This window comes from Physella acuta, unplaced genomic scaffold, assembly GCF_028476545.2.
Source record: "Physella acuta isolate Inbredline_101_S28 unplaced genomic scaffold, ASM2847654v3 ptg001783l, whole genome shotgun sequence".
In the NCBI taxonomy this organism is placed as follows: Eukaryota; Metazoa; Mollusca; class Gastropoda; family Physidae; genus Physella; species Physella acuta.
This window is the reverse complement of record NW_026733293.1, coordinates 699-23,198: the sequence shown is the minus strand read 5'-3', so window position 1 is coordinate 23,198 and position 22,500 is coordinate 699. Positions and strand designations below refer to the sequence as shown.

At 42.2% G+C, this 22,500-nt stretch overlaps 1 protein-coding gene across 1 annotated transcript; it reads right to left on the bottom strand.

Moving 5' to 3' along the window:
• Positions 1 to 367: 367 nt before the first annotated feature.
• On the bottom strand, positions 368 to 18,797 carry LOC131930468 (multiple epidermal growth factor-like domains protein 11). Its single transcript, XM_059286969.1, has 12 exons — positions 18,482 to 18,797; positions 15,965 to 16,138; positions 13,860 to 14,052; positions 11,311 to 11,707; positions 10,345 to 10,537; positions 9,368 to 9,628; positions 7,637 to 7,783; positions 6,613 to 6,765; positions 5,547 to 5,690; positions 3,848 to 4,006; positions 1,803 to 1,903; positions 368 to 934 (listed from the first exon to the last, which is right to left on the bottom strand). Exons 1-12 carry the CDS (start codon positions 18,795 to 18,797, stop codon positions 368 to 370), a joined length of 2,805 nt encoding a protein of 934 aa, XP_059142952.1.
• Positions 18,798 to 22,500: the final 3,703 nt, after the last annotated feature.

Genomic DNA, 22,500 nt, shown 5'->3' with positions numbered 1-22,500 from the left:
CAAAAAATATATATAATCTTAATGGGCCTATTTGTATATAAATTAATTACTATATATATATATATATATATATATATATATATATATATATATATATATATATATATATATATACGCCTGTAAAATTCTCTCCACTTGGAAAAAACGTGCTTGCTTTCCTTTCCCCTCTCTCTGATTCTTCTACGGAAAAACAAAAAGTCGGTTGAGGCGTTCATGTTCATTTGCCTTTCATCACGTGAAGAACACATGTGATCTAGCAGGAGACAGAAGCAAAACAACCTTATATCTCTTTGGCCAATCCAAAAAACTCGAGTGTTTGTTTTTAAAGTTTCCGGTGAACTTTTGTTTATCCCGCTGCGAGTTTTTGTCACACGGCTAGTTGTCTCGCAAGATCTCCATCCCCCAGGTATTTGTCCAGGATTGATTCGCCGTTCTGGCCTGCTTTAGGCTCCGGCCATGACGCCAGTTTATCCGACAGATCCACCGTTGTACTGGGCGACGTCTGCTGACTCTGCGCGAGCTTCGTTAAACTTCCCGCGTCGTCCTGCGGGTAGTCTGGCGGATGCTGATCACGTGGGCTGACGTAGTACGGGTCTAACGGCGACAGGCTAGAAGGTTTAGAGTCGCTCTCACTCGACCCGTTCAGCAGACGGTTGAGTTGTAAACAAAAAATGGGGGCTTGGCTTGATGAGGATTCAGTGTCGAGGTCGACCGCCGGGACCCGGACTATTTGTTTGAGCGGGGGACCTTTAGGGTGGCTGTGGTGGAAGGATCTGATTTCAAGCGGGGCTTTGAGCGCGTCGCTTACGATGTCTTCGTGCTTGGTTTGCGTGGAAGGGGAGGTAAGACAAGATTGACTGGCCATTGACTCCATCTGGCCAGGTCGTCTTTTGGGTAAAGACAGTGCCAAACGTTTCCAGAACTTTTCCATTTCCTGTGAATCGGAGACAAGAAAGTCAGTAAATATTTCAAAGACAAGGCACTAAATGTGATATTTTGACAAAAGCTATTGTTCTAAGAGTGTTTTTTTTTCAGTTTGAGAAAGTTAAAATAAACAATGCTAACTACAAAAAGACCTGTTTTTTCAACTGAGGTTATCTTGCCCATGTCAATTCAATCAGTACAGTCTAGACTGCTTTCAGTGTATAAAATTTAAGACAAAGTTTGGAAAGCCATATTAATACTGTGGCGCATTATAGTGTGATAAAATCGTGTGATTGTGAAATACACACCATATCATACTGAACCTAAAACTAGCACCATCCAAACCTAAAACTAACACTACCCAAACCTAAAACTAACACCATCCAAACCTAAAACTAACACCATCCAAACCTTAAACTAACCACATCTTAATAACCCTAAAACTAACACAAGCCAAACCTTAAACTAACAATATCTTAATAAACCTAAAACTAACCACATCCAAACCTAAAACTAACCACATCCAAACCTAAAACTAACCACATCTTAATAAACCTAAAACTAGCCACCAAACCGCTTCTATACCTAAACCCTACACTAAAGGTGTATAGTGTCTAGCAAGTGTGTTGAAATTTGCGATCTACCCTGATTACATTTTAAATAATTTTAAAAAGTAAGTTTTACAAACTTTTACTTCAGAGTAATATAAAAATAACACACCCTCACTTTAGCTCTGAATTCCAAACTGATATAGACCTAAGTTAAAACAAGAAACGAGAACCGTGTTGATAAGTTTGTCTAAACAGAAAGTTTTGATCTTCAAATAAATTTAGCACACGTGTCAACTCCTCAACATCCGTGATGTCATGCGCACTGACCTCGTCTGAGGAATCCTTCCCAGGGTACTCCAGCCACGTGACTGTCTTTAAGATGGTCTTCAGGGTGTCGTCCATGTCTTGCTTGAGGTGGCTGATGTCGCCTGATGTATACATTTGGGACATTTTAAAAACATAGTTACCTGTGTTTCTTTCATACATTTTTCTCCAGGTGGTTGGGGGGGGGGGGGGGTCTCAGGGCACTTGAAATTATTGGGAGAGCGTACTTAAATTTCCGGAAGGAGGGGCGGAGACTGGTTAAAGTATATATTTTCTATATAAATTATATATTTGTTCTATTTTGCCCGGGAGAAGGGGCGTGGACAAAGATATGCCTGAAATAACCTCTGATTATTCAGGTATTTTTACTGGTGATATCTTTACAACACGTTATACGTGCATTAGCATAGAATATTTATGAGCTTTATGCTGATACTAAAAAAATTGGCCTGTAAAAATTGCATTCTAATTTACTTCATAAAGGTCCGATGGCATGAAGCTAGTTACTTTGTAACTGACAATAGATGTGGTATGAAATTATGCTAGTTACTCTATAACAGACAAAGAATATGCTATGTAATAAAGCTAGTTTCGTACTTTAAAAAACAATAAATATGTTATGAAATTTACATAGTTACTTTATAGCTGACAATAAATACACTAAGTAATATTAATAACGCTAGTTACGTACTTTATAAGAAATTAAATATACTAGATCTAGGAGCTCTTCACCCTAAGAGCAGGATGTGAAGCCACCTTACCGAGGATTATAGGTAGGATGTACCAAACTAAGAGTAGGATGTGAAGCCACCTTACTGAGGACTATGGGTAGGATGTACCAAACTAAGAGTAGGGTGTGAAGCTACCTTACCGAGGATTATGGGTAGGTTGTGAAGCTGCCTTACCGAGGATTATGGGTAGGATGTAAAGCCACCTTACCGAGGATTATGGGTAGGATGTGAAGCTGCCTTACCTAGGATTATGGGTATGATGTGAAGCTGGCTTACCTAGGATTATGGGTAGGATGTGACGCTGCCATTCCGAGGATTATGGGTAGGATGTGAAGCTACCTTACCGAGGATTATGGGTAGGTTGTAGTAAACTAAGAGCAGGATGTGAAGCTACCTTACCCAGGATTATGGGTAGGCTGTAGTAAACTAAGAGCAAGATGTGAAGCTACCTTACCGAGGATTATGGGTAGGTTGTAGTAAACTAAGAGCAAGATGTGAAGCTACCTTAACGAGGATTATGGGTAGATTATAGTAAACTGCAAGCAGGATGTAAAACTACCTTACCTAGGATTATGGGTAGGCTGTACTAAACTGCAAGCAGGATGTAAAACTACCATACCTAGGATTATGGGTAGGCTGTACTAAACTGCAAGCAGGATGTAAAACTACCTTACCTAGGATTATGGGTAGGTTGTAGTAAACTGCAAGCAGGAGGTAAAACTACCTTACCTAGGATTATGGGTAGGCTGTACTAAACTGCAAGCAGGATGTAAAACTGCAAGCAGGATGTAAAACTACCTTACCTAGGATTATGGGTAGGCTGTACTAAACTGCAAGCAGGATGTAAAACTACCTTACCTAGGATTATGGGTAGGCTGTACTAAACTGCAAGCAGGATGTAAAACTACCTTACCTATGATTATGGCTAGATTACCGAGGATTATGGGTAGGTTGTACCAAGCTAAAACCAGGATGTGAAGCCACCTTACCGAGGATTATGGGTAGGATGTGAAGTTGCCTTACCGAGGATTATGGGTAGGATGTGAAGCCACCTTACCGAGGATTATGGGTAGGATGTGAAGTTGCCTTACCGAGGATTATGGGTAGGATGTGAAGCTGCCTTACCTAGGATTATGGGTAGGCTGTTATCTAGCTAAGAGCAGGATGTAGAGCTACCTTACCTAGGATTATGGGTAGGATGTGAAGCCACCTTACCGAGGATTATGGGTAGGATGTGAAGCCACCTTACCGAGGATTATGGGTAGGATGTGAAGCCACCTTACCGAGGATTATGGGTAGGATGTGAAGCCACCTTACCTAGGATTATGGGTAGGATCCGGTGCTTCTCACACAGCATCTCCTGTAGCGCCATCTGGTATTCGAACTTGCACCAACCGCTGGCCACAAATGCCGGACTCAGGATCAAGATGGTCCGCCGGCTTCTTTTCACGGATCCGGTTATATTGTCCGTGATATCTGAAGGGTAAATAACGGATGTTACGCTCGTGTTGAGGGTATTCAAAACAATGTAGGGCCGCAGCTAAAGTCCTCCTAATACGCAATAAATGATGTTTGATATGAGGTCTTCGTCAGAATATCAGGCGCTTTATAGAACGTATTAATAATGAGTGAAAGAGGTCGATAAAGATAGACCTGGAGACGTGACCTGGAAGAAGGCACCAAGAAGATTGGATACACCTGGGGGGACAGTTGGAGAGACTAGCCCAGAAGAGAGATGTCTAAAAAGCTCTTATCAGCGGCCTATGTTAGGCTAATCAACCTAAATTAAACTTAATTAATAATGAGTAGTACATGTTAAAACGACAAGAAAAAATTCTCATCGCCACTCCATTTGACATACCCCCCCCCCCCTCCACACACACAAACTCCCTTCACCCCAACTGTCTGAAAACCCCCAGATGAGTTTCATATCAAATCACATTAAAATTTCGCGTGTATTTGTGACTGTGTTCCGTCGGTCTTTATGTTTGTGTTTAGGCGTCCTTGAGTGACCCCCCACCCCATGGTGGTGACGTCAAGGTGTGTGCAGACTCACGCACGGCTGTTGTGGTCAATACACAGTGTGTAGTATGTAGCACATCCAGTATTGTCACCAAGATATGTTTACGTGTGTCCATGTTTTGTCTAAGTTTATGTCAATGTCCAAGTCCGACTTCAAATCCCTGTCTTTGTCCGTGTTTATGTCTTAGCTTTAAATTGCTTGGAGAGATGAAAATTAAAGCAGTTCCCAAATTAATTGAAAAAAAGAAGATGGATGGAGCACGTCCTAAGAATGAAACCAGAAGACATCGCAGGAATAGCTCTAAACTAGACGCCTCGGGGAAAAATAAAACAAGGAAGGTCAAGGGAGATGTGGAGGCACACAGCGGGGAAGCAGCTGGCAGAGGCAGGACTGTCATGAGGAACAGCCAAGAAAATTGCCGGTAACCGACAAAAGTGGAGGGAGCTTTCTGTGGCGGGCGCAGGTGTCTTGGGCACAAAAATAAAAAGATGATGATGTCTTAGCTTAGAACTATGTTTTTGTCCAAATAAAGCTGTTGTGCCGTTCCTCTAAGTATATTTATGTGAATCAATGTGTTTGTCTATGTTTATTTATATGTTTGTGTCCATGTATTGTGACTGGGTATAAAGTTCCTCTGCATATGTCTGTGTCTATGTTTATGTCCAAGTTTATGTCCATGTATTGTGACTCACACAAGCCTGGGATAAAGTTCCTCTGTGTATATCTATGTCTATGTTTTTTGTCCAAGTTGATGTCTATGATTGTGTCCAAGTTTATGACTATGATTGTGTCCATGTATTATGACTCACACAAGCCTGGGATAAAGTTCCTCTGCGTATGTCTATGTCTATGTTTATGTCTATGATTGTGTCCAAGTTTATGTCTATGATTGTGTCCATGTATTATGACTCACACAAGCCTGGAATAAAGTTCCTCTGCGTATGTCTATATCTATGTTTATGTCAATGATTGTGTCCATGTATTGTGACTCACACAAGCCTGGGATAAAGTTCCTCTGGTGAATACACAGCGTGTAGCACATTCGGCCTTCCAGTCGTGGCACCAGGGTCTGTATGACAAACTGGCGATCCTGGTCAGCAGAGGCGTAGGACACGAAGGCGTCGTAGTCTCTTCCGTCTGGAGGGGAGAGGGGTGGGGGGGGGAAAGAAGAGGAGATATAGTGTTAAGTGGGATACCGTGCGGAGGTGGAACGATTGGGTGCAGGCATTACCCCCCGCCCCGTCAATTACCACCCCCTCCCCCACCCATGTAGTGATAAGTTAGGGGTTGGGTTATATAGCTAAGGTTAGGGCAATGTGGGTAATTGACAGTTGGGGTAAATGACAGGGGTGTAGACTCGGGGGGGGGGGTAATGTCTTAGATTTAGAACGGTTAAAGAAAAAGGAAGGAGATGTTTTATTCTACAATACGGAGGGGTTCTTCAAACTAGTATTATGGGAGTAAGGGGTGGGGGGGGGGGGGGGGTCAGATGTAGGAATTTTAGCCCGAAAGTCTCGAGTTCGGCTCCAGGGCTCGAGTCTGTATGACGTCCCTGAGTCTACCCAGCTCTGGTGAGTACCCGACTCACGTTATGGATACAAAGATGGCTGGGCATAGTGCTGACCACACTGTCCCTTCATATGCCGAGGGTCGTTGAAACTCTACCTCATCTTCTCCGTGTGTCTTCGGCACTAACCGGAAAAAAATATGATGATGTAGGGAAGCTGTTTAAAGACTCCAAAGTAGAAAGTCGTTGCATTTGTAGAGTACGTGTGTGTGTGTGTGTGAGATAGGGGTGTGTGTGTGTGTGCGTGTGTCTGTGTGTGTGCGCGTATGTTTGTGTGTATAGAAGATGGGGTGATAGGGCCTATTATTCCCCCCCCCCCCTAAAATCTGAATCTCACCACATAATGTTCGGGTGTCATCGTTTAAGAATCCTTGTCATTAATTATTTTAACATGAAAATAACGAGAACTCATTCATCAAAGGAGTAGATTATCGCCCTTTTCTGTTTGTGGATAAAACTATATAAGAAAAAAAAACCCACAGCAAACATTACCATCATCTTCATACGGCTGCAACCAGTAAACCAAGTTCATGATCGTGATGTTCTGCTGCTTCCACATCAGGTAGATGGCCAGAACAATTGTCGCGGACGAGACCAAAAGAATAACAGCTGCGATCCCCACTCCAAGCCACGGTGACAGGCCGGCTACAACCAGAAGGAAAACAATAATACCGTTTCGTTACAAAGTAAAACGATACAACTAAACCATAGAATCTAAACATAATATTTATTTTTCTGTACGTAATAAACACCTTCTACTAAACAATAGAATCTAAACATACTTATTGGTCTGTTAGTTATAAATACCTGAATCTAAAACAATAGAAACTAAACAAAATATTTATATTTCTTTAAGTTACACATCTTTTCTTTTAAAACATTGGAATCTAAAGATATTTTGATTTCTGTAGGTAATAAATACCTGCTGCTAATCAATAGAATCTAAATATAATATTTATTTTTCTGCTTAACAATACAAATCTAAATACAATATTTAATTTTATGTAAGCTTTAAATACTTTCTTCTAAAACAATAGAAACTAAACAAAATATTTATTTTTCTTTAAGTTATACATCTTTTCTTCTAAAACAATATTATCTAAACATATTTATTTTTCTGTAAGGTATAAACACCTTCTTCTGAAACAATAGATTCTAAACATTTCTTTTTTAAGGAACAGGGGCCTTAGCGCCTTCTTCTAAAACAATAGAATCTAAATATATTTATTTTTCTTTACGGAATACACCCTCCTTCTAAAACAATATTATCTAAACATTTATTTTTCTGTACGGAATACACCCTCCTTCTAAAACAATATTATCTAAACATTTATTTTTCTGTACGGAATACACCCTCCTTCTAAAACAATATTATCTAAATATTTATTTTTCTGTACGGAATACACCCTCCTTCTAAAACAATATAATCTAAACATTTATTTTTCTGTACGGAATACATCCCTCTTCTAAAACAATATTATCTAAAAATATGTATCTGTATGTATGGAGTACATACCTTCTTCCTCCAAGGGCCTTAACTCTGAGCAGGTTGGTCCAGTGTAATGCTTATCTGTACACTCACACACCTCCGTTTTGTTATCACTGAACTGGCAGATTCCTTTCGGTCCACAGTCTAGGGTACACGGCTCGTTGCAGAATACGTCTGGGAATTTTTGAATGGTAGCCATTAGACAAGTTTGTACTGACCATATAACTATAGCAACAGTGGTAGACATTAGACAAGTTTGTACTGATCATATAACTATAGCAACAGTGGTAGTCATTAGACAAGTTTGTACTGATCATATAACTATAGCAACAGTGGTAGACATTAGACAAGTTTGTACTGATCATATAACTATAGCAACAGTGGTAGTCATTAGACAAGTATGTACTGATCATATAACTATAGCTACAGTGGTAGTCATTAGACAAGTTTGTACTGATCATATAACTATAGCTACAGTGGTAGCCATTAGACAAGTGTACTGATCATATAACTATAGCTACAGTGGTAGTCATTAGACAAGTCTGTACTGATCATACAACAATAGCTACAGTGGTAGTCATTAGACAAGTCTGTACTGATCATATAACTATAGCTACAGTGGTAGTCATTAGACAAGTCTGTACTGATCATATAACAATAGCTACAGTGGTAGTCATTAGACAAGTCTGTACTGATCATATAACTATAGCAACAGTGGTAGTCATTAGACAAGTCTGTACTGATCATATAACTATAGCTACAGTGGTAGTCATTAGACAAGTCTGTACTGATCATATAACAATAGCTACAGTGGTAGTCATTAGACAAGTCTGTACTGATCATATAACTATAGCAACAGTGGTAGTCATTAGACAAGTCTGTACTGATCATATAACTATAGCAACAGTGGTAGTCATTAGACAAGTCTGTACTGATCATATAACTATAGCAACAGTGGTAGTCATTAGACAAGTCTGTACTGACCATATAACTATAGCAACAGTGGTAGTCATTAGACAAGTCTGTACTGATCATATAACTATAGCAACAGTGGTAGTCATTAGACAAGTCTGTACTGATCATATAACTATAGCTGCAGTGGTAGTCATTAGACAAGTCTGTACTGATCATATAACTATAGCTACAGTGGTAGTCATTAGACAAGTCTGTACTGATCATATAACTATAGCTACAGTGGTAGTCATTAGACAAGTCTGTACTGACCATATAACTATAGCTGCAGTGGTAGTCATTAGACAAGTCTGTAATGACCACACAAATATAGCTGAAGTGGTAGACAACAACACTCTAAGACCATAAATCAACCGCAATAACTCGAGTTCGGTCCCCGGGCAGATGAAGCCCATTAGCTGGGCACAGCAACTCATCTAGGAGAGACACCTCCAAAATCAAACAACTGCCACCTTGCAGTTTGTTCTTGGTTGGTATATATTCGTTGCCACCCCCCCACCCCCCCCCCCCCCCGTCCCCGAGAGCACGTCTATCACCCCTCACCCCCATCCCCGAACGAAATATAATTTATATAGGAAATATATACTTTGACCCCTGTCCCCCCCCCCACCCCGAAAAATTTAGTCCCTCCCCCCCCCTCCCCCCCCGCCCAAAAAGTTTCAAGTGCTCTACCTCTCCGAAGAAAAGTGTCTGAAAGAAACACTGATCAATAGCCACTACCCTTTCTGTAATGGCTCATTGCGACTTTTAGATCCACACTGACCACACCACAACCTTGACCTTTACCTCTAAACGACGGCTCACACACGCACTGCATCCCGTCCAGCGCCCGGGAACAGTTGCCATAGCGACAGACAAACCCTTGCGTGCACATGCGCAGTGCCAGCGGTACGAGGGGACCAAACCCCGCCAGTGGCTCCCAGGGGTCGTCCATAGCTTGGACCCCCAGGGTCGTGGACACGCGCACCAAGGTCGTTGACTCGTTGTCCGGGGTCGTTGAGATACGGTCCAGGTCAGTAACAGTTGTTAGGGACGCCGTCGTTGTTGCTGTGAAGTAACGTGTGTATTATGATAACAATGATCAAATATACATAGCGTTTTTGCAAACAAAATCAGACAAACTTTATTTTTTTGCAAAACCAAAATATTGTGTATATATTTATTTCGAGTGCCTCAATGAAGAAAAATGAAAACATGGAAGTCCAAGAGAGATGTGGAAAGGAACACAGCTAAAAAAAAAACAACCGACAAAATCAGAATTATCCCGGAGAACTGCCAAGAAAGTTGCCATTTAAGACTAGCAAAAGTGGAAAGAGATGGCTGTAGAGACCCTCATGTGTCCGGAGCACTTTTGGAAAAGATGATAATTTATTTCTGGTAGTTATTTTAACAATACTGTGTAAAACCTTAGGTGCAAATCGACAGAAATATTTAGATCTCTATATGAATATTTAAAAAACCAACAAGTTCTCATGGTGAGAAAGAGAAAGAAATCACTTGGTGGTATTAAAGTAAGCCACTAAACATTTAACTGCAGACTTGTTCTCCAATGACCCACATGGCTAAAGCCTGCACATAATTTCTAAGGCCCTCTATTTACCCTGCTGATCACGACTAAATCCTAACAAACCGAACTAAATTAAACTAGCAATGCAAAAAAAAAAAAAAAAAAAAACAGCGCTTCGAATATCCGCTGAAAAGTAAATGAAGGCGTCTGTAATGACATGGACTGAACTGAAAGAAAGTGTTCACACACTACTCACGAGGGTCGTACACGTTGCACCTGGCGCCGCTGTACCCGTCCCGACACCTGCATATCTGAGACCCGTCGCCTGCTATGTCGCAGGTCTGGTTGGCGCCACAGGCCCGGGGGCAGGGGGTCTCACACAGGGCGCCGGCGTACCCAGAGTCGCAGACACACGCGACAAGCTGCGCAGTTTTCTGGCAGTACCCGTGCTGAGGACATGTAACTTCAAGGTTATGTATTTATAAACACCGTATGATATACGTTTACAGTGTTTATACGAATCAATATTGAATTGTAATGTTTTAAAACAAAATAAAAAGTATATAACTTGTCATTACTCTCATCATTATTACAAAATATTGTCTTGTTAAGAAAAAGCGTCATAGTTCCCAAAATGTACTTATGAACAGAAAACAATTAGTAGTCATAGAGTGAACGTCTAATACGAAAACCCCATCACTGAAAAAAACCCTAGTTTTCTTAGAAGCGCCAAAGGATTATAATAATTGTCAAACTGTTGAACGAAACAAACAAATTTTGATACTGAAAGTGTTGGACCCAATATACTGGGGGGAGGGGGGAAATGGTACGGCGTGGTCTAGTGGTAGAGCGCTGGACTACTAACCCGAAAGTCTCGAATCCTTGTTCAAATCCTGCGTCCAGTTTTGATGGATGCTAACTCACGTTAGGGAAAGTAAAAGCGGCTGGGCATAGTGCTGGCCACACTATCTCTTCATATGCCGAGGTCACAGAAACATGTGAAAGGACCGGAAAGGGTGCTTTACTTTTAACATACTGGGGGCTATTTCTGCCAGTATCACAAATTAAACTTTGACCTATAGCACCTAACTCATAGATCTACTCCATATCCAATACATAATCAGGATCCTGATATGCATTCGTGTACAAACCAAATGTATACACTATCGACTTGCCTTGACCGCGAATTATTAAAATAACAACAGAAACGTGACGCCATTACCTCACAGACGATACCAGGCACACACTGACGCTCTTCCAAAGGTCTCATCGTCGTATTGACCTCCACCATCGATGCTGTTGTCGTCGAGTTGACCGCCACATCACTTCCAGTGACGTTGACCAAACCCGTGACGTTCTCCACAGAGGCGGTCGTTGAGGAATAGGTCCCGTTGTCCGGTTCACCGGTCGTTTCCGGCAGGACGGTGGACGTCGGGGCGTCGCCGGAATGGTCGCCCAGGTACCACAGGCTGTTGGCCTGGGCATCCTTGACCTCTGACCCCGCGGTGCTGGCGACGGTGGTCGTGCTGAACGGCTTGAGGATGAGGTTCTCACACCGGGACCCGTTGTAGCCCGGGTCGCAGACGCAGTAGAAGATGTAGTCGCTGCTCTCTCGGCACCTGGGGAGGGGGAGACGGGGAGTTTCGTGAAACTTGGGTCAGGTCAACGCGAACTATAAGCCGTAAGGTCTAAGTCTAATATAAGCCGTAAGGTCTAAGTCAAATATAAGCCGTAAGGTCTAAGTCAAATATAAGCCGTAAGGTCTAAGTCAAATATTAGCCGTAAGGTCTAAGTCAATAATAAGCCGTAAGGTCTAAGTCAAATATAAGCCGTAAGGTCTAAGTCAAATATTAGCCGTAAGGTCTAAGTCAAATATAAGCCGTAAGGTCTAAGTCAAATATAAGCCGTAAGGTCTAAGTCAAATATAAGCCGCAAGGTCTAAGTCAAATATAAGCCGTAAGGTCTACACCAAATATAAGCCGTAAGCAGAGTTTCTTCCAGGTATCTCTTCCAAAAAATGTTGACCGCCCCCCCCCCCCCCACCCGAAAATATCACCCCCCCCCCCCCGCGCCCCCCGGAGAAAATGTCTGGAAGAAACACTGGCCGTAAGGTATAAGTCAAATACAAGCCGTAAGATCTAAGTCAAATATAAGCCGTAAGGTCTAAGTCAAATATAAGCCGTAAGGTCTAAGTCAAATATAAGTCGTAAGGTCTAAGCCAAATATAAGCCGTAAGGTCTACGCCAAATATAAGCCGTAAGGTCTAAGTCAAATATAAGCCGTAAGGTCTAAGTCAAATATTTTAAGCCATAAGGTCTACGCCAAATATAAGCCGCAAGCTCTAAGTCAAATATAAGCTGTAAGGTCTAAGCCTAATATTAGCCATAAGCTCTAACTCTAATTTAATTCCTAATAGTTAGATTTTAAAAAAATCTCTACTTTAAACTATAACTAGCCGTCCCGGCCAGGCCCTGCTCTGGCTTCTGTGAAAAACCTTTCTGTTAAAGACCATTACTTGTGTGTTTAGTAATCATCATAAACCCGGCATTGCCCACCCAAACCACAACCAACCAAAACAACAAAACGCAAACATAACGCTAACACAATTACAAATACGAACGAAAACAAAAACCTAACAACAAACCCTACCACAATCACAAACACCAATACAAACACAAAGAAAAAACAAACAAAAAAGCAAACAAAAACAAAAACCTAACAACAAACCCAACCACAACCACAAACACCAATACGAACAGAAAGAAAAAACAAACGAAAAAGCAAACGAAAACAAACCAAATCCAAACGCAAAACCAACCAAAATCACAAACCCAAAGAAAAATACACAAACGAAAAAGCAAACGAAAACAAACCAAACCCAAACGCAAAACCAACCACAACCACAAATACAAACACAAACCCAAAGAAAAAAACACAAATAAAAACGAAAAAAGAAAGAACAAAAACGAACCAAATCAAAACGCAACCACTAATGCAAACCCAACCTAAACACAAAGAAAACACTAACGCGAAAATAAACGCAAAGTGCTCACAGTCTAGCCCGGGGCAGAATCGCCTGTTTCAGCTCAATAATCGACTATAGTACCCCAACTTATTCATAGTCTTTTTGCACTCACTTAAACGAACGTAGGTGCCAAACCAAACCAAATGAACAATTATAATACTCCAAGCTTATTCGTAAAATACCTACAACATTTGCACTTTATCAATCCCCGCTAATTATGTAAAAAATTTTCCCAACACCAAAACAAAGTAATAAAAAAAGTAAATTCTTTTCCACTAATGCAATGTTTTATAAAGGGAAGTAATTGTGTTTTCCTAATTTATCAAAGGGAAGTAAGTGCTAAAGGAAAGTCACTAATCAGGTTGCGGCTAAATTACTAAACAACTACTGCGAGATATAAGCAGTCATCGTGGTGTTATAGAGACAGTTGCTAAATATAATTTTTAACCAGTGGACCCTTCCTGGCATCATTACATCCCTTTTCATGGTTGTGGTAAGGTTAGCAAACGTAAATTAAATCGATTAACGGTTAAATTATAAACAAAATGAGCAGAGATTAGCCGCTAAGAAAAATTATCCAAACTAAAACAGGACAGATATTCAAGGGAAGGCACTCTATGAAATGCAAAGCTACATTAAAAAAAAAAAACAAGAATTATCTCCCGTATTGAGGTCAAACCGTGTCAAGGGAAGGTACTCCATCTTATGCGCAAAATTATATTCTCTTTAAATAAATCAAGGATTACCTCCCGTTCTTGCCGCAGTTGAGGTCGCACTTCTCGTTACACAGCTGACCCTTCCAGCCCCTGTCACACAGGCATTGCAGGGACGACAGGTCACAGTAGCCGTGCACGCACAGGCTGGCGCCGAAACAGAGCCGCTCCGACCTGGGCCGCAGGTTGCCTTCTGTCGTCGTGGGCACGGTCGTGGTGGACGGCTCTGAAGATCAAGGACAAGCATCAGTACAGAGTATATCATTTTAGGGTTAGGTGTGCGGGTTATTTTTTTTTTTTTGGGGGGGGGGGGGAGGGGTTAAGGGCGTGGTTGAGGGAAATGAACGTGTGGTCCTTGTATTATGGTTCTAATGGCCAAAGGCAGGCATTAGCACAACAAATGTTGGAGTCATTTTAGGTAAGGTGTGCTGGTTATTTGGGGGGAGGGTAGGGGAGAGGGGGAAACGTGTGGTCTTTGTCTATGGTTCTGAAAGTCAAGGCATCCTGTGTTTCTTCCAGACTTTTTTTTTGGGGTGGGGGGGGGGGGTGGGGGCACTTGAAATTTTCGGTGGGGGGGGGAGGAGGGGGCAGACACTGTTAAAAGTATATATTTTCCGGGGAGGGGGGGTGGCTGAAGAGATGCCTGGAAGTAACACGGCAGACATCAGTAAAACCAAAATTTTGTAACATTTTAGTGTGTGGATTATTTGGAGGATTATCTGGCTCTGAAGGTCAAGGTCAGACATCAGTAAAACCAAAACTTGAGACGCTGTAGTGTGCGGATTATTCGGGGGATTATCTGGTTTTGAAGGTCAAGGCAGGCTTCATTAAAGTAAATATTTGAGTCATTTTAGGTAAGGCGTGTGGGTTTTTGGGTGAAGGGTGGGAGACGGGGATGAACCCCTGGGCCTTGAGTATGTTTCTGAAGGTCAAGTAGAAAAAAAAAGATTTGAGTCACTTTTGGTATAAGGGGAATGAACCCATGGTCGTTGTGTATGTTTCTGAAGGTCAAAGGCAGGTATCTGTACAACTTATGTTAGTCATTTTAGGTAAGACGTGTTTGAGGGGTGGGGAGGTTAGGGGGAGGGACATGAACTCAGATGGACAGATGGGAAGGTTTAGAACAACATCAGTACAACAGACATTTTAGGTCAGTCGTGTGTTTAGGAGGGGGGGGGGGGTGAGGATTTGTGAGGGGGTAGTTCAGGGTCGAAATCATGTTGACAGAGATCTGAGCTCCGGGGCAGGTAGTGATCTGGGGTTACTGTGACATTCAACATGTCAAGGTATGAACCTGTCATGAACTTTTCATTGCACTAGGGGGTTTAGCGCACACAGTGGGCCACGAGAAAGCGGTAGTGGCCTGACCTAAGTTTTACAGTCCGTTCAGCTTCCCAACAACAACTGAAGAAAACGAAAGGGCTAGTGTAGTCAGGGATATGTCACAGTTATACTCTTAACACATTACTATAATTAGCTACAACTAACACGTTACTATAATTAACCACACCTAACACAGTATTATAACCATAGCCCCTGAGTATAATTTAAGCATTTCTCAGGTGTTGGTGGGGAGGGGGGATAGACGATATATTAAAAAAACATCTATAATTTATATAGGAAAGTATACACTTAAACCAGTGTTTGCCTCCGGGAAATTTAAGTGCGCCCCACCCCCCTTCCCTACCGAAAGTTTCATTTGCTCCCCCACCCCCACCATCCGAGCCCCAACTTTACACATTACCCCCTAGATACAATAAATAAAATCAACCCATGAGCAACATGTACAATCAGTGGCGTCGCGAGGACGGGGGATGCGGACCGCACCCGACCTAGCGACGCCACTGTGTACAATTACCAACTTCATTCAAATTTCTCTATGAGAAATATAGTTTTTAATAACCTATACAAACATAAATTATAGTTTTAAGCTTAAATCCCCTGATGTTTTTTTTCTGTGTGTTATTTATACAGGTGTGGATCCACCACGTGTCATTTGATTACATCTGAGATGAAATAATTCTAACCAATTAAGACTTCAAACAATAAATGTTTATTTAGTCAGCTCTCGCACACCCACCCCTGCTCACACCCATACCCACACACACCCACCCCGCACATAAACAAAACCTACTCACCTTCAACCCGCGGCACGCACCCCTCGCCGGGTGAGTAGACCGAAGTCTCGTTGCAGATGCAGATAGCCTGGTTTCCGGTGCTGGTGGCGCATTCGCCGTCAGGCGCACATTTCTCTGGACACTTTTCCTGGCAGAAGAGCCCGGCCCACCCCTCGTTACACTTGCAGCTCATGCCTGCACGTGCGGACATAGATGGGTGTGTTAAAAACATCTTTTATACATTGTTTGTAGATACATGGTAATGGTCTGGTACTACTCGCTTAACTCTGCTAAAATGTTAAAATCGACTAAAATCATCCTAAATACTATACATATTTAGCTTTGATATAATTTTTCTTAGATCATTTATCCATGATACAATTTGTCATTAAATATTTTGTCCTGAAATCTTTTGCGCATGAGATCATTTGTCCTGAGATCATTTGTCCGTGAGATATTTTGTCCTGTATTATATTTATATTGAAGGTTATATTGAGATTTATATAGTGGCTTATATAAAGTTTATATATAGATTTAGTATAAAAAGATATGGAGTCATCCAGCTGGGTCAGGCATGGAGAAGGGTGGGCGCCTCCATGCGACACTTAGCCCTAGACACACACTGCGGTGCCACAAAGACACACACAAGGGATAAGGGATGTTGTAGATTTAGATTTAGAAAAATAGATAATGGGACGGCGTGGTCAATAGGTAAAGCGTTTGGCTGCTAACCGGAAGTATTGAGTTCGGAACTCGGTTCGGACTTGTGACTGTAGGACGTCCCTGAGTCCACCCAAATCTTACGTAAGGGAAACGTAGGCGGCTGTCCATAGTGCTGACCAGATTAGCTCCTTATATGCCGATGTACTTACAGATGAACTCTACTTTATCTGCCTCATGTATCTTGCGCGTACAAGGAAAATGTTGATGAAGATAAAGAAGAAATCGCTTGTGGCAATTACTTTTACCACTTGGATAAAGGCTATGATTCGTTGAGTCCGAGTGATATGTTTAAGTCTAATCAACAGATAATCAACAAGAAACCGTTAATTAATTCACTAAGAATTGTATGGCTAAGTTACTCTTTCAACAGGTGCATTGGTAATGTGGGACATTCACGTGCTAATCAATCTTGTAAGTCATTAACAAAATTTACATCAGTCAAAACTTGGGCTTTTTACAGGCTGTGTATATCAGCTACAAAAGGGAGGATTGTCTAACTAAAAACCTGTATGGTAATGTGTTAGGGTCACTCATATAAACTACACATTACAACCTAATGATATCTTTTCATGTGTCATAGATTTGGTCACCTATAGAAATGGCGTCGCTAGGTCGTGTGCCACCAGGTGGGTGGGGTAACCCAGGGTGACACCCCCCTTCGTCAACGATTATATGTATGATATATCAAAACTACAGGCAATTTGATGTCATTTTAAAAAAAAAATACCGGATGGTGTCCCTTTGTGTGTAATAATGTATATAATTTTAAAAAGCTATTAATCTAACAGGAAAAGCTGCATTTCTCATTCTCCCCCCCCCCCCCCCCCCCCCTTAATCGTTGTGAGACGGGATTTCCTCCAACATAATTAAGTATGACGTGTCAACATGGACGTGTCAACATGGTATGCGTCATAGGGCCCGTTGACCCTGACTTCAGCCTGCTTTATCTTCTGGCTTAGCTTCCGTTGCCTTTGTCCGTCCAAGAATAAATTAGAGACAAACGTTGTTTTAATATTTGAGTTTTCTTTCGTAGCTTGGTTGCTGTCCCAAGCTATCGAGCCTCATCCGCCCGGGGGTCAAATTCGAGATTTTTTTTCGGCATATGAAGGGATAGTGTGGTCAGCCTTACGCCCAGCCGCCTTTACTTTCTCTAACGTGAGTTAGATTCCCATTAGAGCTGGGTGGACTCAAGTACGATTTACTGATTTGAACCCGTGTTTGAACTCGAGACTTTCGAGCGCGCTAGAGCTAGGCCGCGCCGTCTCACAATCATTCGAATGGGTCACTTACAAATGTGATGAATTGGTCACTTACAGACTGGACAAAAGGGTCACTTACAAACTGGACGAATGGGTCACTTACAAACTGGACGAATGGGTCACTTACAAACTGGACGAATGTGTCACTTACAGACTGGACGAATAGGTCACTTACAGACTGGACGAATAGGTCACTTACAGACTGGACGAATAGGTCACTTACAAACTGGACGAATGTGTCACTTACAGACTGGACGAATGGGTCACTTACAAACTGGATAAATGGGTCACTTAAAGAATGGACGAATTGGGCATTTACAGACTGGACGAACGGGTCACTTACAGACTGGATGAATGGGTCACTTACAAACTGGACGAATGTGTCACTTACAGACTGGACGAATAGGTCACTTACAAACTGGAAGAATAGGTCACTTACAAACTGGACGAATGTGTCACTTACAGACTGGACAATGGGTCACCTACAGACTGGACGAATAGGTCACTTACAGACTGGACGAATTAAGTCACATAGACCGTCGAATGGGTCACTTACCCCCTGTACAAATGCCGTTGACGCAGACAAAACCAGGAAAACACTTAGCCTCGATGGACTCCTCCGTGGGGGGCGGGGGGCTCTTCTGGGAGGCGGTGATGTTGGCCAGATGCTTGCACAGCAGGGAGGTGTTCCAGGCGGGGGAGGTGGGGGTGGGGCTGGTCGAGGTCTGGTTGGTGGAGGACCCGCTGGCTAAAGTGGCCACAGTCTGAGCGGTCAGAACCTGCTTGGTGTCGCTGTGAAGTGTTGTGTTGGCGGATGATGAGGGTAGGAGAGTCCACACGATGAAGGACAACAAAGCGCTTGTGGGAAACATTTTGGGTATAGGGGGAGAGGAGTAACACGAGATTTTAAATAGTAACACGTGATCTGAGCTGGAAAGTTGATTCGGTGATTACATCTCAAGTGATGGTTGATTGGTCGAATTCCTGCTGAAATGTAAAAAAAAATACTAATTAGCTTAATTACGGTGATCGATTATTTTGAAATTTAAAAAGAAATTGATTATTTTCCTTCTGATTCAGCATTTAGTCCCGGAGCCCATCCAGCACTAATGAGTACCTAACATATGTTAGAAACATTGAGTTGCATTTAGAATCAGGGACTGTTGGTAGATGGTGATAACACATAGAACATTTATCGCCTTTTATCATAAAAAAAAGTAAAGAACCCTCTTTAGACCTAGCGATCTTTTGGACAGGTAGAGTTCATATTTTTCTTGACCTCAGGGAAGGGGTAATGTGGTCAGCACTTTGCCCAGCTGCCTTTACTTTCTCTAACGTGAGTTAGGAACCCATCAGAGCTGGGTGTTCTACTGACTTGGACCCTGATTAGCCTTTGACCACATAAAGGATCAATGTCTTCATTGATATTGAATTAAGATTTTTTCATAACAAAGCTATCCAGTTACATCACATAACATGCAAACAGCTAAGAGTCATGACGCAGCTAACGTGGATGGATGTGGCGTGGTGAGGCCAAAACCTACGCCGACAACAATAATATTTAAACCGATATAATGTGCCTACAACAGCCACGGTTCAACAAACTGTTCGAATAGCCGGCTCGTACAGAACAAAGTTTAGATCATCATAAAATCATTTTATTAATTAAAATATTAATTAGTCCAAGCTAATCGACATGTCTTTCCTGATTAGCCAGTGCATAGGTAAAAAATAGTTCCCTTTCCAAACCTGACGGTCTATGGGGCAGATGAAGTAGAATTCACCTGTTTCTGTGACCTCGAGGGATATTGTGGTCAGCAATTGGCCAAGCCGTCTTTACTTTCCCTAACGCCCCCATCAGGGCTGGGTCGTTCTACTGACTTGAACCCGGATTCGAACTCGAGACTTACAGGTTAGCTGTCTAGATCTCTACCTCTAGGCCACTCCGTCCCATCATTGTACATTACTTAAAAAAATTGACCCCCGCCCCTTCTAGTCCAGTTTTCCCCCCTATCCCCCTTCAGTGAAGACGTCATACATGGATGTCCCTTTCGGGTTTGTAAGTAGGTAAACTTCTCGTTCTCTTACTTGCCAGCTAGTAGATTTCGAGACCGTAGACTTACAAGCCCTATAGAGACAGCCAAAGGGCAGCTCAACGATGTCGGGTTTCAGAAGGCCACACAGTTCAAACACGTTTTCGTTGACGGAGTGTTCGTTAACCGGGATTTGGTTTTTTCCTAGTGGCTTTTTATACCTTTCGATGTTGCCACGTGTGCAGAGTTTCTTCCAGGCATCTCTTGGCCCTCCCCCCCCCCTCCTCGAAGAAATCTACCCCCCCCCCCCCCCAAACGAAATGAAATTTATATAGAAAACTTATACTTTAACCAGTAACCAGTGTCCGCCCTTACCCCTGGAGAATTTTTCTGCCCCTCCGAAAATATCAAGTGCCCCCCCCCCCCCCGAGAAAAAAAGTCTGGAAGAAACAATGTACATGTTATTTTAACGCTACACTACCACGTCGTCACGTTATGCTAAGTTGGTCATTAACTTCTTTAAAACGAATATAAAATAAGCCTAAAATATAAATTGCGATTGTTTTGAAGTGAAGTTTCTATTTTGAGAGTTATTCGCCGGTAGATTATACTGTTATAGCGGATGACGTAATATTCTAATTTTAAAAATGTAGATTTAGAGTTTTATCTGAGCAAATGTCTAATTAGCCTCTCAGCAGGTTCAAATGATATTTAAACAAAAAAATGTTTAATTGTTCTAACAAGCGTGTCCGAATGTTCTAGATCTCCGGTCACCCAGCAAGCATAGAACTGGGTCACTGCGCAGCTGCACGTCACATAAAGTGACATGTCGTTTATTTCTGTCAAGCGGTAGAAGGGGGAGGGGTAGTCGAGATTTAATGTAGGGGGGGGGGGTGTAAGCAGTGTCATTGTCTCTAGTTGACTCGCCACTCAACTCAAGGAGTAGATTTTTTTTTTTTTTTTTTTTTTTTTTTTTTTTTTTTTTGCCGTGAATTCAAATGTTATTTCATTTGAAACTTCATTAACATTCAGGAATTTTTAAAAAAAATTCGAAGAATGTGTCACACAAGAGCAGAGACGCGGGTTGTTTGTTTGTTTGTTTGTTTGTGTGTCGGCGGGTTTGTTGTGTATGTTTATCTGACTTGTTACGATGACTATCGGTTTTTGTTACGCTGGTAGCTGAGTCGGTTAATAATTAATGAAGGAGAACTACGTAACGCAATCAGTCAAATTCTTCTTCTTTTTTCTTCTTAATCCCGTTAGTGCCCAAGACACATGGGGCAGATGAAGTAGAGTTCATCTGATTCATTGACCTCGGCATAGAAAGGGATAGTGTGGTCAGCACTATGCCCAGCAAACTTTTTTTTCCAGTCAAATTAGTAGCAGCTAAAATGATACGGATTCGTTAAATACAGTGATTCATTAATCACAAAGATTCGTTAATTGTAGGGATTTTTTAAATTACCGAGATTCGTTAATTACAGAGATTCGTTAATTACAGAGATTCGTTAATTACATGTATTCATTAATTATAGAGATTCATTAAATACCGGGGTTCATTAATTACCGGGATTCGTTAATTACAGAGATTCGTTAATTACAGAGATTCGTTAACTGAGAGAAGTGTTGCGGTATCTGACATTAATTAACTGCCAATTAGTACAGAGGAAATTTGTTGAATCAGCTCACAACAAAGACCACCATTGATAAAGTCTGGACCTTTATAATCTGCTGCCTCATACAAATACACAAGAGCCGCTTACCCGCCGATGAAGAAATTATGAAAATAAGAATGGACACTTGCCCGAATGCGACAAATGCCCGAATGGACACTTGCCCGAATGCGACAAATGCCCGAATGGACACTTGCCGGAATGCGACAAATGCCCGAATGGACACTTGCCCGAATGCGACAAATGCCCGAATGGACACTTGCCCGAATGCGACAAATGCCGGAATGGACACTTGCCGGAATGCGACAAATGCCCGAATGGACACTTGCCCGAATGCGACAAATGCCCGAATGGACACTTGCCCGAATGCGACAAATGCCCGAATGGACACTTGCCGGAATGCGACAAATGCCCGAATGGACACTTGCCCGAATGCGACAAATGCCCGAATGGACACTTGCCCGAATGCGACAAATGCCCGAATGGACACTTGCCGGAATGCGACAAATGCCCGAATGGACACTTGCCCGAATGCGACAAATGCCCGAATGGACACTTGCCGGAATGCGACAAATGCCCGAATGGACACTTGCCCGAATGCGACAAATGCCCGAATGGACACTTGCCCGAATGCGACAAATGCCCGAATGGACACTTGCCGGAATGCGACAAATGCCCGAATGGACACTTGCCCGAATGCGACAAATCCCCGAATGGACACTTGCCCGAATGCGACAAATCCCCGAATGGACACTTGCCCGAATGCGACAAATCCCCGAATGGACACTTGCCCGAATGCGACAAATCCCCGAATGGACACTTGCCCGAATGCGACAAATGCCCGAATGGACACTTGCCCGAATGCGACA